This window comes from Cricetulus griseus, chromosome 5, assembly GCF_003668045.3.
Source record: "Cricetulus griseus strain 17A/GY chromosome 5, alternate assembly CriGri-PICRH-1.0, whole genome shotgun sequence".
NCBI classification, from domain to species: domain Eukaryota; kingdom Metazoa; phylum Chordata; class Mammalia; order Rodentia; family Cricetidae; genus Cricetulus; species Cricetulus griseus.
The window spans coordinates 186495796-186511293 of record NC_048598.1 but is presented as its reverse complement, the minus strand read 5'-3'; the positions used below and the strand labels follow the sequence as shown (position 1 = coordinate 186511293).

The 15498-nt window shown below is 55.6% G+C and overlaps 1 protein-coding gene across 1 annotated transcript in view; it reads right to left on the bottom strand.

Moving 5' to 3' along the window:
* The window catches only part of Ccdc85c (coiled-coil domain containing 85C), a 68834-nt gene extending 55717 nt beyond the window's left edge, over positions 1 to 13117 (bottom strand). The window contains 2 exon segments of the mRNA XM_027416357.2: positions 12032 to 12303; positions 12305 to 13117. Coding sequence (XP_027272158.1) covers positions 12032 to 12303; positions 12305 to 12831 — 799 coding nt within the window. The 5' untranslated portion in view covers positions 12832 to 13117.
* Between the last annotated feature and the right edge of the window lie 2381 nt (positions 13118 to 15498).

Below are 15498 nucleotides of genomic sequence, written 5' to 3'. Positions count from 1 at the left end.
GAAAAATCCATCATGAGAAGAAACTCATGGGGAAGCTGGGGTGAAAACAGCCAAAGGCTAAAGCCCTCCTACACACACACACACACACACACACCACACACACACACACACACACACAGACACCTATACACACACACACACACACACACACACAGAGAGAGAGACACCTATACACGCATACACATACACACACACACACACACCTATACACACATACACACACACACACACCTATACACACATACACATACACACACACACACCTATACACACATACACACATACACACACACACACACACACACACACACACACACCTATACACGCATACACATACACTCACAACCTACACATACACACTCACACCCTCAAAAAAGAGGCACACAATGTGACCAGAGACAGACGTGGTAAGAGGCACACAGAGCTTGTCAGTCAACAGGCAGATGCAAGGCCTGCTGGGACACCCAGGATGCTCAGCCAGCTCAGGACAAGGAGGCTCCACTCTACCTCCCACTTCCCACCCTGTATTCTGCGGGGTTTCCTGACTGTGAGTTGGCTTCTGGTTTTCCCCGGCCTTGGGCTCACTAACCCAACAACAGGGGCTCTTCATCATCTCTGAGCCACAGGCTGTGATGACACAACATGCTGGTCATGTCCCCGGGACAGTCTTTTCAGGAGCTGGGAAGGGGGTGACCCTGAAGCCTGTCATGCCCCCAACTAACAAGCTACAGAGGCCACCGAGCATTTGGTTAGTGCAAACAGATTCAGACAAGGATGACAAAGAGCATCACGGTAACCCCAAAAGTTAAGGAAGATTCCAGTATCCCCGACTGCCACAGGAGTACCAGGAATCCAAGGACCATTGGCAACCAGTAGGAGCTCAGCCTTCCCATTCACCCACTCCCAACCCCACCCCTGCCTAAAAAAGGGTTTTTTTTTTTTTCATGCAGGAGTCCTACAACATTCAGTTTCACTCACTCTGCACAAGGGCACAATGCCCACAACTACGCCAGCACCCATGGGACAACTTGGTGGGAAGGGGTGAGGGGTCTGCAGATCGAAGAGGTCATCGGCCTTGGAGACTACCTCCCGGGGTGGAGATACTGGTAGATGGATCAGGGCCTCCTGGTCACAGTCCTGGAGTGGACTTCCTAGATCCCCCAGACTGTCTCAGGAGAAATCCCCACACTTAGAGCCTGCAGCACTGGTCACTCTCAGGAAACTCCGCAGAGGGGGCCAGCTGAGAAGGGCAATGCCTTCAGGAAGACAAGGAGAATCAAGAGACGGGGGAGGGGGGCAGTAAAGAGTACTCGAGGCCTCCAGAGCCAGTGACACCAAGGATCCAGGTCCCCACCACTCAACAGTGCAGCTGAATATATGAAGTAGGAGCAAAGCAAAAGAGGAGCTTTCCAGCCAGGCGTTGGTGGCGCACGCCTTTAATCCCAGCACTCGGAGGGCAGAGGCAGGCATATCACTGTGAGTTCGAGACCATCCTGGTCTACAAGAGCTAGTTCCAGGACAGGCTCCAGAGCCACAGGGAAACCCTGTCTCAAAAAAAGAGGCACTTTCCTATGGCCTCCCACAGGGTTGGGGACATCCCAATGTCCCGCTCACCCCTACGGTCTGTAGGACCCCATGTCCAGTCTCTCTAGGCTGCATCACTGAAATCAGATCAATGTCACCCTGAAAAACACGCGCATACACAGAGCAGGCTCGGCACACGGCGGGGGAAGGGAGGAGCAGAGCCCCAGGTGTGGGTCTAATGGGCTAATCTCCAGAGACAGCTAGAGAAACGGCCACAGCTGGACCCTAGAAGCACATTTAACCCCAAGAGGGGTATGCCCACTTGCCAGTCACAGCCTTGGCCGCCACGGGTAATCAATGGCAGTGAGAGCCAGCGATGGTGTCTCCGGGACAAGTCTTCGGCCTTTCCTCTAAAAAGGAAAACGGGGCAGGCGGCATGCCACTAGCCTGTGTCCACCCCCTAGGCCGTGACCCCTTCAGTTTATAAACTGTTTTCTTCTGATCCTGCATCCTTCTTGGCCTCTTTTGAAAAATAAAAAGCTGGCAACTGGCAATCAGTTCCCCCAGAAGCCAGTGCTTAGGTTTCCTGCAAACACACGGACACCAGCCATGTCCTACACATGGGCAACACTGGCACCCACTACCACAGGGCACCCACCCTGACCCTACCTCAGGACACAAAGGCTTCCCCCAGGCACAGAATGGATGAGGACCATGTGTCACACATCCTGTACCTGTCTGCCTCAAGGACCAACCTAAGCTTCTACGAAAATCGTGCAGGAGCAGAAAAGGGGCATCATGGAAGGGCCTGAGGTGTGCCTGAACAGTGCACAGGCTTAAGACCAGAACTCCGGTACCCAGGAAGACAAGTCACCGAGATCGGTGGGGACGTGCAGAAGTCCCCAGGCCCAACTTGTGTGGGCAGTGGGAGCCACAGACCCCAGAAAGAATGATCTACAGAAGCACTCTCCTGCAGGGCTGCCCAGGGCAGGCTGTTCCTCATGTCTAGGTAAACAAGGCTCCAAACCACAGGTGCTTCTGTGTGGAGGAGCACTGCTCCACTCCACCTCACTGCCACCCACCAAACTGAAGCAGCCACCTGGGGCAATGGACCCGAGGCCCCAACTCAGAGACCTTGAGGTGAAGCTGGCCAATTGGGGTTCGGGAACAGAGTATGAGGAGAACACAGGTCGGAGGCGGAGGCCCATATCCACAGGATGCAGGTGGCCCGGATGGTGGCCAGCAGTCCCAGAATGGACAGCCAGAGGCAAAAACTCAGACTGGGGGGGTGGGGGGGAGAGAGAGAGAGAGAGAGAGAGAGAGAGAGAGAGAGAGAGAGAGAGGGAGAGAGAGAGAGAGAGGGAGAGAGAGAGAGAGAGGGAGAGAGAGAGAACCGCCATTACTGCCAGGAAGTCGGGGAAGGGGTCATTGGCACGCATACCCTGGGTCACAGAGGACAACTGTCAGAGGGATGCCAAAGGCTACAGGATAGAGGTTACTAACCAGAGCCACCTTTCCCAGGGTTGTAGAGGCAGAAATTCCAGTCCATGGAGAGGGGAGTTTTCCCCCACCCTAGAAAGGAGAGCGGGATAGTAGAAGGGCAGGTTTTGTTTTATTGCTTTGGACAAGGAAACACTAGCCTGTTTGCAGAAAAGGATCTAGGGAGAGACCCAAAAGAAACAAAAGAAGGCGGGGGGGGGGGGATTTTTCCCCACAGGAGCTGACCTAAGGGCAGAGGAAGGGAGGCTTGCTGTGCCAGCTAGGACAGAAGGAGCTGAGAAAGTAAGACCCTCCTCACTTCTGAATGCGTACAAAGGTGGGTTGTGCCCATTGCTGAAAATATGGGACACAAAAAAGGGTAGGCACACGGGAGAGTTTCCCATTGTCCCACCGGCTACGGAGAGGAATTAAGCAGCCAAGCGGCTGGGAAATGGAGCCTTGGCCCGGGCAGTGTGGCCGGAACCTGCCACAAAGGGCCACTCCCAGAGCGGACTCATTAGGGAGGCCAGCCGGTGCCGCACATGGTGACAGGCGGGTGCATTCAGGGCCCCGCACACAATCAAGCCCTTGTGGCAACGGGGAAGGGAGCAGGGTGCTCGGTGGAGCCTCTGGTTCCTGGACGAGAGCAAGCCTCCGTCTTGCCTTACAACGTGGAAGCTGACAAGGAAGGCAGATTTGGGGAGACAAAGAGATGAATCCCCTGACAGTAAATGTTCTATTTCTGGAAATGGGTCGACTCTTCTCAATAGCTGCCATCTCTGTACCACCGGCCCTGCCTGCATCTGTCCCCTTGAATATAGCCTAAACGCCGTTACCATTCCCTTCAGGGCAGGCTTGTCCTGAGCATTCGAGAGCTGGAAGCATCTGTGCCCAGCTATAACTTAGAGATGCTGGGGAGGAGAGGGGTGGGGAGTGGGGGAAGATTCCAGCTGACCTATGTACGGCGTGAGAAATGGTCCTGGCTTTCTGCAGCTTCTTTCAACCCCTCAGCTGGGACCACTAGAGCTGAGCTGTGTCCTTGGGTACCCACACAGCACCGGTCAGTCAGGGGGCGACACAAACCAACTTGCCTCCACCTTGAACTGACACTGGCCTCCTCTGCTCCAGCCTGGGATGCCCCACCATGGGCCAGCATCCTCCACTGGCTGGCCAACAGGCAGAACCCCAGCTCAGTGTCCCCTGTGGGGCCCACAGGTTTCTCCAGAGCCTCCTGTAAGGACTCTGGCTCTCACTGCCCACAGGACCCAGGAGCCACAGCAACTACCAAAGCCCTGGTACCTGCTCTGAGACTGGACCCAAACAAAAGGTTCTGCTTGTTTGTTAGTTATTCAGCCAGGTATGGTGGCACATGCCTTTAATCCCAGCAGGCAGGCAGATCTCTGCAAATTCAAGGTAGCCTGGTCTACCCATCACATTAAAAAAAAAAAAAAAAGTGAGCTGGGTGAGGAGCCACAGACAGAGCAAAGAGTGCAGCATTACAGTGACTGAGAAGGTTGCTTGTACACACACACCACCTCCCTGGCGAGTTTCTTTCTTCTTCTTCTTCTTCTTCTTCTTCTTCTTCTTCTTCTTCTTCTTCTTCTTCTTCTTCTTCTTCTTCTTTTTTGGGGGGGGAGTAGATAAAGACTATTCGGTGCCAAAAATAGAAAATGAGGGGGGAAAAGGGAGGTGGCCAAGGCGGCTTGGCCTCTATCCAGTTTAGAATGTGAGAGGGTGTTCTCCAGCCTATCTACAGGGCCCCTCATCCCAGGCTCCAGTCCTGAGTGCACACTGGTTCTGTACTCCAGACGACTAGACAGTGCCCATGACTGCACTCTACTCTCAGGAGGGTTGCAGGCTGTGCCAAGGGGGCACCCAGAGCAGAAGCAGGTATCCTCAGCCCCAGCAAACAGACCTGTGCCCTAAACTTGGCACCCTAAGCCTTTGAGTGGAGTCCATCAAATAGCAGAGGTCAGAAAAATTCCGTCAGGCCCTTAGGAAGAGCGGCGACCCAAACAGAGTCCTGGCCCCTGGCCTCATCAGCACTGCTCAGGTCATCATCTCAAGGCACTGGGTGTGTGTGTGTGTGTGTGTGTGTGTGTGTGTGTGTGTGTGTGTGTGTGGTCCCAACCAAGCTGGCCCAGTAGCCTGAGTCCTGTCACAAACTGAGGACCCCTAGAGGGCCCAGACGCCGTAGGGGTGAGTAAAACATCCATTGTTTGCAACATGCAGGCAATAATTTGTAGTCAAAAGAAAGTTTGAGAACCAGCCCTCCACCCCACCCCCAGTGCCAAGTCTGAGAGTCAAGAGAACTGGGACCCCAGGCTCCCAAAAGGACAGACGGGAATGACAGACCCAAGGGTGGGTCCCCTTCTCTCGCAGCTTCCTCCTTAGAGCCAGGGGACTCCACACAGCTTGCTCAGGGTTTCCGGCTCTTGCTAGCCTGGCATTTCCTCCACTCCAAGTCTCCAGCACTCTGAGCGCCATCTACTCTAGATCAGCACTGACTGACAGAGGGAGGGACAAGGAGGGGAGGACCCAGCAGCAAGGCACAGAGGGACTCCCAGACCCATCCCCATGGTGCTAGGGAGAAGGGGGTGAGCAGAGAAGACAGTAAAACGGTGGTGTCAGCTTGACAGGCCATCTGAGACCCAGAATGAGGGACCAGGGAAGTAGAGCTGCTGGCCTCCAGGGTGAAACAGGGCTACACAGCATTTCCAGAGAATCTGGTGATGAATGGGCAGGACTCCAGGTCTTCTGGCCCTGCTTCCCAGACAGCGAGACTCTTTAAGACCAGGTACCACCCCCCAGGGTGGCCCGGCTCCCTATCTGTCCAGAACCATACATCTATAGGGCTATCTCTGACTTTAAGACCACAAGAACAGGGGCTGGAGAGGTGGCTTGGTGGTTAAGAGCACTGGCTGCTCTTGTAGAGGACTCTGGTTCGGTTCCCAGCACCCACATGGTGGCTCACAACCATCTGTAGCTTCAGTTCTGGGGGATCCTACACACTTTTTTTGACTTGCATCAGCACCCTGCATACACCTGGTACACTTGCAAATAGGCAAAACATTCATACACATAAAAGAAAAAAGAATTTTAAAGAGAGGGTTTCACTCTGTAGCCCTGGCTGGCCTGAATCTACAGAGATCCACCTACGTCTGCCTCGAGTCTTTCACCACCACATCCATTGAAAATCTTTTTTTTTTCATCTTAATAAAATTAAATCAAATTTACAAAATCCCATCACTTTAGGAGAGGATTTTGTTCCTATCTCCAAGCCCTGTAGCTTCCATTAAGGTCCCCTGGTCCCTAAGCCTCGGGAAAATGAGAACTAGCTAGCTACATGGATTCCTGAAACCCCCAGAGCAGCCCTTGCACCGGTCACAGACCTTGATCCCAGCATAAGTTTGGCAATGCATTGTAATTATTCTGTAATGGGGATGGAGCTCCAGTTGGGATGCAGACAAAACATCTCCCACAAGTGTCTGACCTGATGTCCCTAAAGCCCAGGACCACCTAACACTACATGTCTGAGATCCAAGGAGGCAGATGGGGCTCAGGGCTTGGAGCAGACTGAGCCTAAAGCAAAGGTTTTTTTCCTATGGCCACTGCCAAGAGTCCTGGCCATCCTGGGGGTCCTGAGCTTCCTGTTTCTGCCCTACAGGACATTCACCAGAGAGACGCTCCTTAACTGCTACTCCCAAGCTAGATGACATGAATCACTGTGGAGGCACTGAGAACTTCAGCATATAGATGCTCATTAAACTTCCACTAATGTTTCCCTTCCTGCTTAAAGGGCCAACTATGAGGTCAACTCCTACTCCCAGTTGTCTTCCCACCCCTGACAGCTCTTCTGTAGCACAACCCAAGAGTTGGGCATCTACAAAAGCCACCCACAGGAAAGCCTTTCACCAGCCAGTGTCCAGGCAGGTGGTCACGCACCTCCTCTAGCGGAAGGCCAGCTCCTGCTTCTAGAGGCCATGGGATTTATCTGGACCACTTTTCTTTGCAGGCACTGACCTCGGAGTCACTGGAACTTTAGGGCTTCACCTGCAGGGCTGCACACAGCACCGACCTCAGCTCCTCTGAGGCTTTTTCCCATGATGCTCCAGTTCCCACCTCCAGAACTTAGCTATTCTGCTACTTCTTGATTACAAAGGCATTTTGCTTCTGTCCCATGGAACAAGAGTTCCCTGCCTCTGAGACAGGACTGGGCACAAAGGCTCCACTCACAAGCTTGGGTTAAGGGGTTCCTTACTCACACCCCAGGCAGTGCTTCCCAGCATGAGAATGGGGTCCAGATGAAAACAGAAGCCACAGACTCCTCCTTTAAAGGCTCAGCTGTAGGAGCATGATGTTACAAATGAAGAAACTGAGACCTGGAGGGTCAGTAAGCTCCCAAAGTCTCCGATTAGGCATGACAGAGCTCATTCAGGATCTCCTGGCCCTGGAGCTAGAGCCCTAGGCAGCAGGCTGCACAGCTAGGCCTTAGGCTCAGCACTGGGTGTTCTGCCCAGAGAAGGTACATTCAGGCTGTCATACAAAGACACCTTCCCTGTTCCCAAAGGTCAGTCATGTTTCCCATTTTCCAGATGAATGGCTCAGGGACTTGCCTAAGAGTTTCAAGGAACTGTGTCTGCAGCCACGGGCATGGTGTGTGCAGAAAACAGGTATGTGAGCCTGGGCAGAGGTGCACGCCTTTAATCCCAGCACTTGGGAGGCAGAGACAGGTAGATCTCTGTGAGTTCGAGGCCAGCCTGGTCTACAAAGCAAGTTTCAGGACAGCCAGTGCTGTTACAAAGGGAAACCCTGTCTTAGAAAAAAGAATGGAAGAAAGAAAGGAAGGAAGGAAGGAAGGAAGGAAGGAAGGAAGGAAGGAAGGAAGACAGGTATGTGTAGGAGCTGATTTCCTCATAAAATATTCTGGTCATAAACCAATATTCCACCAAGTTTGTGTCCCAGGAGCTCAGAGACGTTAACATGGGACATAGTTGTGGTAGGATGACCACTGTAATGGGAAGCCAGACTGATGTAGAAAGTGAGTGTAAGAGGAAGACATGGAGGGACACCCTGCAGAGAAGGCTTCTCTCCAAAAGGGAAAGCAGAAAGCTCCTGGGAAGAACTGACTCTTTACTGCATGTGCCCTCCCCCATGGCGCTCACACATGCCCTTGGGCCAGTTAACACAGAAGCCCTGGGACTCACTCCAGACCCTAGCCGCCCTGGGGGAACCAAAGCAATGTCCCACACCTCTTCAAGCCTCAGTTTGCCAAAAAGCCTCCTGGAAGCACATGGTAGCCCTGGAAAACTAGCAAGCTCTTCGTGGTAAATGTGATGTGCTGAGTGGTTCATCTGTCTGTGAATGCCCGGGGCCCTGGGGACCTAGCACCCAAGTCCATGGACAATCTCACAAACCCCTCCACCAGAGTCAGGCTGGGAGAAAAGGGAAAGCTTGCATAACCCGCCCATTATCTCCTCTGACCTTTGCTCCAGGCTGGCAAGCTTAGGAAAGGCAGCCTTATTAATAGAGCCCTGAGGCCTCGTGGAAAAAAGACCTATTCACCACCAGCTTGCTCTGTCTTTTTTTAAAGGCCCAGACCACCCCCTACTCCACTCTCCCCAAACCAACAAAAACACAAATGGGAGATCAAACCGTGCTCATTCTGAATGGCTCAAAATTTTAACCCAGACATGAAAAGATAAATGGCACTCACTCATAGGCTTGCTGGAGGTTCTGAGTTAGCCACAGGGGAACAGGGAATTGGGGGGGGGCAGTGAAGGGCACACCCAAGGACAGGGGATGGGAGGTGGGGCTAGAAGGATGGGAGGGGGACAGGAGGAAAAAAACTGACTGAAAGGCTCTTTTCTGGTATGTGTGTGTATGTTGCTGTCAATGGAGTTCCATACTGTATTGAGCAAATGCTCTCTACCCTGAGCTACACCCTAGAGGAAAAATGTTTTTGTCTGAAAAAATCACCTCACTTGGGGAAAGAAAAGGAGGCTGGATTTTTGGCATTTAAATCGTCTCACCCCACAGGACTAGCTTAGAATGCCAGCAAGAGCACTCTACACCTGACTTTATTTAGCCAGACAGCACCCAGCCCCTCAAAAGCATCCCAGCCCTGCCCAGTGCCTGCCTATTTGCATGCACATTCAGAGGCTGCCCAAGCCCACCTCAGCCAGGACTGCCTAGAATACAGATGGCCACCTCCACCACTGCCATTGTCCACTGTCCTTCCAGGACACCCTCCAGGCCTGTGGGCATAGCAGCACTGGTCCCCAGGAGAGGGCTGCAAGGTCTCGGTTCCCCTGGCTCAGCAGCCACACACCACACTCATAGCTCAGATAAACCCACAAGCAGTCTCAAAGGCAGGCAGAGTTCGGAAGAGAAGTCTGCTGGCCAGCCTCCCCCCAGCACACACACCCGTGGACTCCTCTAACCACTGCTGGGACCACTGTGAGCAGGTGCCAGCCTCACTGATCTTACTGGAATCAATGGCTCAGTGGGCTTCTCTCCACCTTCCAGAAAGACAGGGAGGCGAAATTAACCAAGTTGCCCAAGATCCATGAGGGAGTCAAAATCTCCAGAAGCAGTGTATATAATTGGGTTCTCAATGAGACGCTCTGTGGCTCCTGATAAGGAAGTAACACTTCCCAGAATGGGACAGAAGAGGCGCAGGCAGTTCAGGGATCAAGAGTAGGGAGGCATCCCTGTTACCTAACTAACAGGAAAGCAAAAATGACAACCACAAGAGCCTCGAGTCATTCTTGGCAAAATGGCCCTGGTAGAAGTCCCAGCAAGACAAGGGTGGGGTCCTCTCTGTGCCTCCCCTTGCATCTCTATAAAACAGGGCTGGTGCAAGGTGCCTTGGGCTCCTGTGGCTGCACATCAAGTCCAGGCACTAAGCCCAGTGTGACTCTACTCTGGCCACCACCAGGACTCTCTTTATCTCTCTCTCAGCTCAACACTGCTCTTCAAAGCCAATTCGAGAGTACAGGTCCTAGAACAGAGAAGCCTAGTTTTCCTTGTTTCCTGGAATTCTGTGCACATTAGAGGGAGGATATCTCATGGCCACCCACTGACTTCAAGAGACAAAACTAAAAAGAACAATCCGGTGTGTAACTGAAATTTGTAATAGCAATACTGAGTTTTCATTTCCATGCCAAAGCAAAGCTTGGCTACTACAAAAATCTGCAGCAATTTTGTTGCAAGGAGATTTGGGGGGGTGGGGGGCGGGGGGGGGGAGCGGGGAGGGGATATGTAGGAAACAGGACACACACTTCTACCCCTACCCATCCCCAGTGGGGTGGAAAACCTCCAGCCTGGCCAGGTCTTTAACTGCTGCATTATTCACTACTGCAACTGGAACTCTAGCTGGACCCACATCTCCTTGCACAAAACATGAGCGTCTGCAAAGAGGTGAAGACAAGGAAGGCAGGGTAGTGTCCTGCGGAGAATCACTCTGGCCAAGGGCTGCTGATGACACAGCTGAAAACCAGCAACACTGTCTTCCCCTAACTACAAAAATTCCCTCCTTTATGATGCACTTGGGGAAATCAAAACACTGCCTCCCAGAGCCCCCAGAAAGGGGAAGCCAGAGAGGCGTGCACTGAAAAGAGGGGTGCATATCCCCATAGAATTAAGCTGGAACTCTGCAGGTGGAGCTTGAGTGAGTAGCTACAGGGGGAGGACCTGTGGATGCAGTGTTACAAAGAGAAACCCGAGTTGCAGGGGTAGATTGCTAATCAGGAACAAAGTATCCGTCTAACCCCAATCCTTTCCTGAACTCTCAAGCTCTGCGGAGTAAATAAGGAGGAAACCTCCGCCGGAGCTGCAGCTCCTACCTGTCCCCACCCCAATGTGCCTGCGGAGGGTTTGGCAGGAAAACTAAAGAAAAAGCTTGGTCCTCTCAGCTCTGGCTGTCAGTCTGGAGAAGAGTTCTTCTAACCCTTGATAGTGTGTGGACAGAGAAGGGCTTTAAGGAGGACAGAAAGGGCAGGCTATTCTCTGCCACCAGGCAAACAGTTCTGGCAGAAGCAGGTGCCACCAACACTGGGAACCAAGCTTCCAAAGACGGTGGGGAAGGAGGGAAGTACAGCATCTGGCAGTCAGGAGAGGAGGGAAGCTCCAGGGCAGAGAGAACCACCGAAGGAACACATGGCAGGCCACTGTGGAGGTGACACCCTGGGCACGGGCACAACTGACCTCCTACCCTCACACACTCCAGCCACAGATGACCCCAGCACTTCCTGTACGACGATCTAACTTACAAAGCTCTTCAGGGGCATTACCTATCTCCACCTCACACCCACCCGGGTGAGGCAGGGATCAGCCTCTCCCGACTTATAAGCAAGGAAGAAAGGAAACCGAGGCACACGGAGAAGTCAGAATCCATCGCAACTATATCCTCTGGGGAATATTGTAGAGACCAAGTTGAGAAAGGTGTCCCAACCAGTAGTGCAAGATTTATGGGAAGCCAGGAAGCCTCTCATCTTAGCCCAGAGCGCTCTGGCCCAGCTGCCTCAAGGTCTCAACACCAGTGCCAGTGGGCCAGCCCAGCCCAGCCCAGCCCAGCCCAACCCAGCCCAGCCCAGGAGGAGACAGGGCTGCAAGGAAGCAGGGGAGGAAACTGGGCTGGAAGGAAGAACAAACCTACAGCGCGGTTGTGGACGCTGACTGGGTTTGGGGAATATCTGTGGCTCCAAACAGAAGGGGAAATTCACTTGCTTTATCTCAGAGGCCTTTCATAGTCTTCCAAGAAAAACTTCCCCCTGCCCACACGTGTTTTCAGGGTGGGATGAGAGACACCCCTAGACAGCACCGGAGTGGCAGACACTGACACAAAGCTGTGGGTGAGAAACTTCTCTGCTAGACAAGAACACCACCACGCGGAGTGCTCCATTTGCTGCTATGCCAGCGGCGGAGGGGTCCAGAGGTGCGACCCCCACCATCCCGAACCTGTGAGGTGTACGGGAACTACGGTTTCACAACACCCCTAGGTTTCCGATCCGGGCGCGGTGCTTACCGTGCAGGCCGTTAGGGATGCTTCGATGGTGCGGCGGCGCCGACAGGTCATCCAGGGACCGGCGCGTGGCTCCGGCCTTGCCGTCTGGACCCTTGTGCGGCCCCGGGGGCAGCAGCGCGGGTGGGACGTGGTGGTGGTGGTCCGGGCTGCCGCCGCTGCCTGCACTGGACGTACTGCTGCCGTCGCCAACGTCGCGGGTCCCCGAGCCCGCCGCGCTGCCCGCCAGCGGCCCGCTCAGGCTAGCCTGGCTGTCTATGGAGCTGCGGGAGCCCGCCGCCGCCGCTGCCACCAGCGCCCCCCGCCGCCGCCAGCGCCGCGCGCTCCTCATCCAGCAACAGCACCAGCTCCTTCAGCTCCAGGTTCTCGCGAAGCAGGGCCTCCTGGCGCGCCTCGAGCTCCCGCAGCTTCTGCTGCGAGCGGGCCACCTCGTGCCACACAGCGCCGGCCGCGTGGCGCCCAAAGCGCTGCCACTCGCGCGCCAGCTTGCGCCCCTTCTGCCGGTCGTCGTCCAGGAAACAGCAGAGCTCGCGCAGCTCCTGATTGTCGTCCTGCAGCCGCTGGTTCACGTCCTTGAGGCCGCGGATCTCCAGCAGGTGCTGCTGCAGCCGCCGGTTCACGTCGCGCATCAGGCCGCCGTGCTCCAGCATGAGGCCCACCTTCTCGCCCTCGGCACGCCGCAGCCGCCGCGCCAGCTCCTCCTTGCTCCAGCGCAGCAGCTCTTCGTCCGGCACCTGGCTCAGCTCCTCCGACGCCGCCGCTGCAGCCGCCGCCGCCGCCGCCACCGCCGGGGGCTTCGCCATGGCGAGGCCGTCACCGCGGCATCGCCCTCGCCCGCGCCGGGCCGGCGCTCCCCGCCGGGGCTTCTCTGGGCCCGGCCAGCGCGCGCGGGGGGCGGCCGGGGACGCGTGCGGCCCGCCCCGCGCCGCCTCGCGCTCCCTCCCGCGGCCCCCCCTCTCGGCTCACCCGGGAGCCCGCGCGCGCCTCAGGCTCGGGAACCGGGGCAGTGGATGTGTCGGTGGCCGCGGTACCCGGGATCTCCCGGCTCGGGCGCAGCAGGCGGAGGCCCGCCCCCGGCCCCGCTCCCGGAGCCCCAGCCGCCCCGCCCACCCCGGGCGGAGAGGGGGCGGGGCTCCGTAGTGGGGCCCCGCCTCCGAGAGGGAGGTGAGCCGAGGCACGGCCGGCCCCGAGGTTTCCCCTCCGCGGTGCGACGGCCCGCCGGGCGCCCTGCCAGAGGCGCGTTCGAGCCGTGCTCCCGCCCTCCCGCCGGCCTGATTGGGCCGCTCCGGGGGTGTGCGGGAGGGGCGGGGCGCGCGCGGGGGATGCCGCAAAGATGGTCTCGCCCAACCGTGGGGCCAGGCACCCTCCTCCCCCCCCCCCCCGGTTCAAGTTTCTGTGCCGGGGACGCGGCCTGGGCCAATCCCAGGACTACAAGGCGGTTTTAAAATGCAGGTAGGGCTGGGGGGTGAAGGGGACCGGTGGGAAAGGTAGGGCAGGGCTTCCCTTAAAGGAGACGCGCGAAAATGCGCGTCCCCCTATCGCCCCCGCGTCCCCGACCCTCCCTTTTCTCATTATTAATAAACAAATGCCCATCGGGTGGGCTCAGCTCCCTTCCTGGCTCCCGGGAGCACCAGCGTTCGGTGCAGTCCGAGAGAGGAGGAACAATGGGACCCTGACGTGGGGGGTCGGGCAGAGCTGCTCTTTGTCCTTTTCCGGGCCACCGACTTCCTCCACCCCAATCTCCACCTGGGTCCCCGCTTAAACTCGCAGAAAGGCTGTCTGTCTTTCCACTCCTAGCTCAGAACTGTAGAGCCGCTAGTTTAATCTCAGGGCCAGATCTCTCCCCTGTTGCCCTGGCCTGATGAGGCGAGGGGGCCGGGGACCTGCCCATTTCCTGGAGCGGCTCTCAGAGCCCTGTCCCTCCGCACACTCAACCGCTAAATTCCTGGGATTGGAGGAATATCTTTGGTTCGCTAGGTGGAAACCCCTGGGAAAGGCCAAGGAAGGTTTTCCACCCTGGACATAAAGCTGGGGTCCAGAGGCACACAGCAACGGGAGAACCTTGCCCCGCCCCGCATCGTTGCGGGGCATTCGGATCTTCCTACAGCCTGTAAGTCGAGTCCCTAAAGCGCTTCTGCAGTGAGCAGGCCGAGGGGAGGGTGCGTTTCCCCTGGACCTGCAAGGAGATAACCCACCCCGGGCGCACGCACACCGGGGTAAGCTACCCAGGGCCTGGAGCGCGTGCCCGCGCAGCAGCTGACATCCCTTTTACCGTTACTCAGCCGTTTACTGAACCACTGCGTGTGCCCTCTCACACCTTCCCCGGCGCGGGGGGGATTCTACCCGGACAAGACTACAGCTGAGGGTACTTGGCATTCTTGGGAGGTGTATGATAACGTGAGAAGATACTGTGAGGCTGTCTGCAGCACTATACAGGGAAATCGGTTGCCTTAGATCTTGTTTTCTGGGAGGGGCTAGGACGTAGGAGCTTGGATCTGAGCCGGTGCAACAAGGACAAAGGTAATGAGGGAGGCTGTCCAGGTGGAGGGAGCAGCTAGTGGAGTGGCCTTAGGGGTTGGCCTGTTAGTGGCCGGTTCAAGGGGAGGCGGGGCCGGTGAGATGGCTCAGCAGGTAGAAGCCTGATGCCTAAATCTGAACACCTGAATGGATTCCCAGGACCCACGTGATGGAAGGACAGACCCTACTCCCTCAAGTTGTTCTCTGACCCCCCATATGTGGGCCATAGCATGCAAAACCTTCACCCACAAATAAATAAATGTAATATTTAAAAAAAAAAAAAGGGGAGCCTAGGTGGCACCTGTCACTAATCCTAGAACTTGAAGGTAGAGGCGGGGTGAGTCTCTTGTGAATTCCAGGCCAGCCTGGACTATAGAATGAGTTTAAGAAAAAAGATGAGTCATGAGGTGTGAGGTCAAAGGGCAGGCCCTGGTGTGACCTGAAGCAGGAAAGCTGTCTTGGATCACCTAAGAGACCTAAGCTGTCTTGGGTCAAGGGTTGGGCTAGATTCGGTACTCTTACCCCCCTCCCTCCTTGTAGATGAGCTGGAGAAAGGGGTAGGGAGAAGCTGAGCCCCAGGGGTGCTGAGGCCAGGCACACACTCAGCGTGTGTGAGTCAGCTGTAGAGGGGTTCGATGTTGGGCAGGTCCAGCCCAGCACAGTGTGGGTTTAAAAAGGAGGGGACTTAAAACAGTTTGTGCCTGGGGAAGCTGCAAATCTGTTTTCACCCCCAGGAAGCAATTGGGGAGTTCTCCAGGGAGAAACTGAGAGGGGGGGAGCAGAGCACACACCAAGGGGGACACTTGGCACTCACCAGGGAAATTGCTGAGACAATTCAATTTGTCCTCACTTTGTGGAAGCCTTTTGTCTCCCAGTGGTGTTCCTATGGCCTACAGTCTCTGTCTTCTGATTCTCCAGGGTAACAGCTTCAGTTGAGAAAAAATGAAACCTTT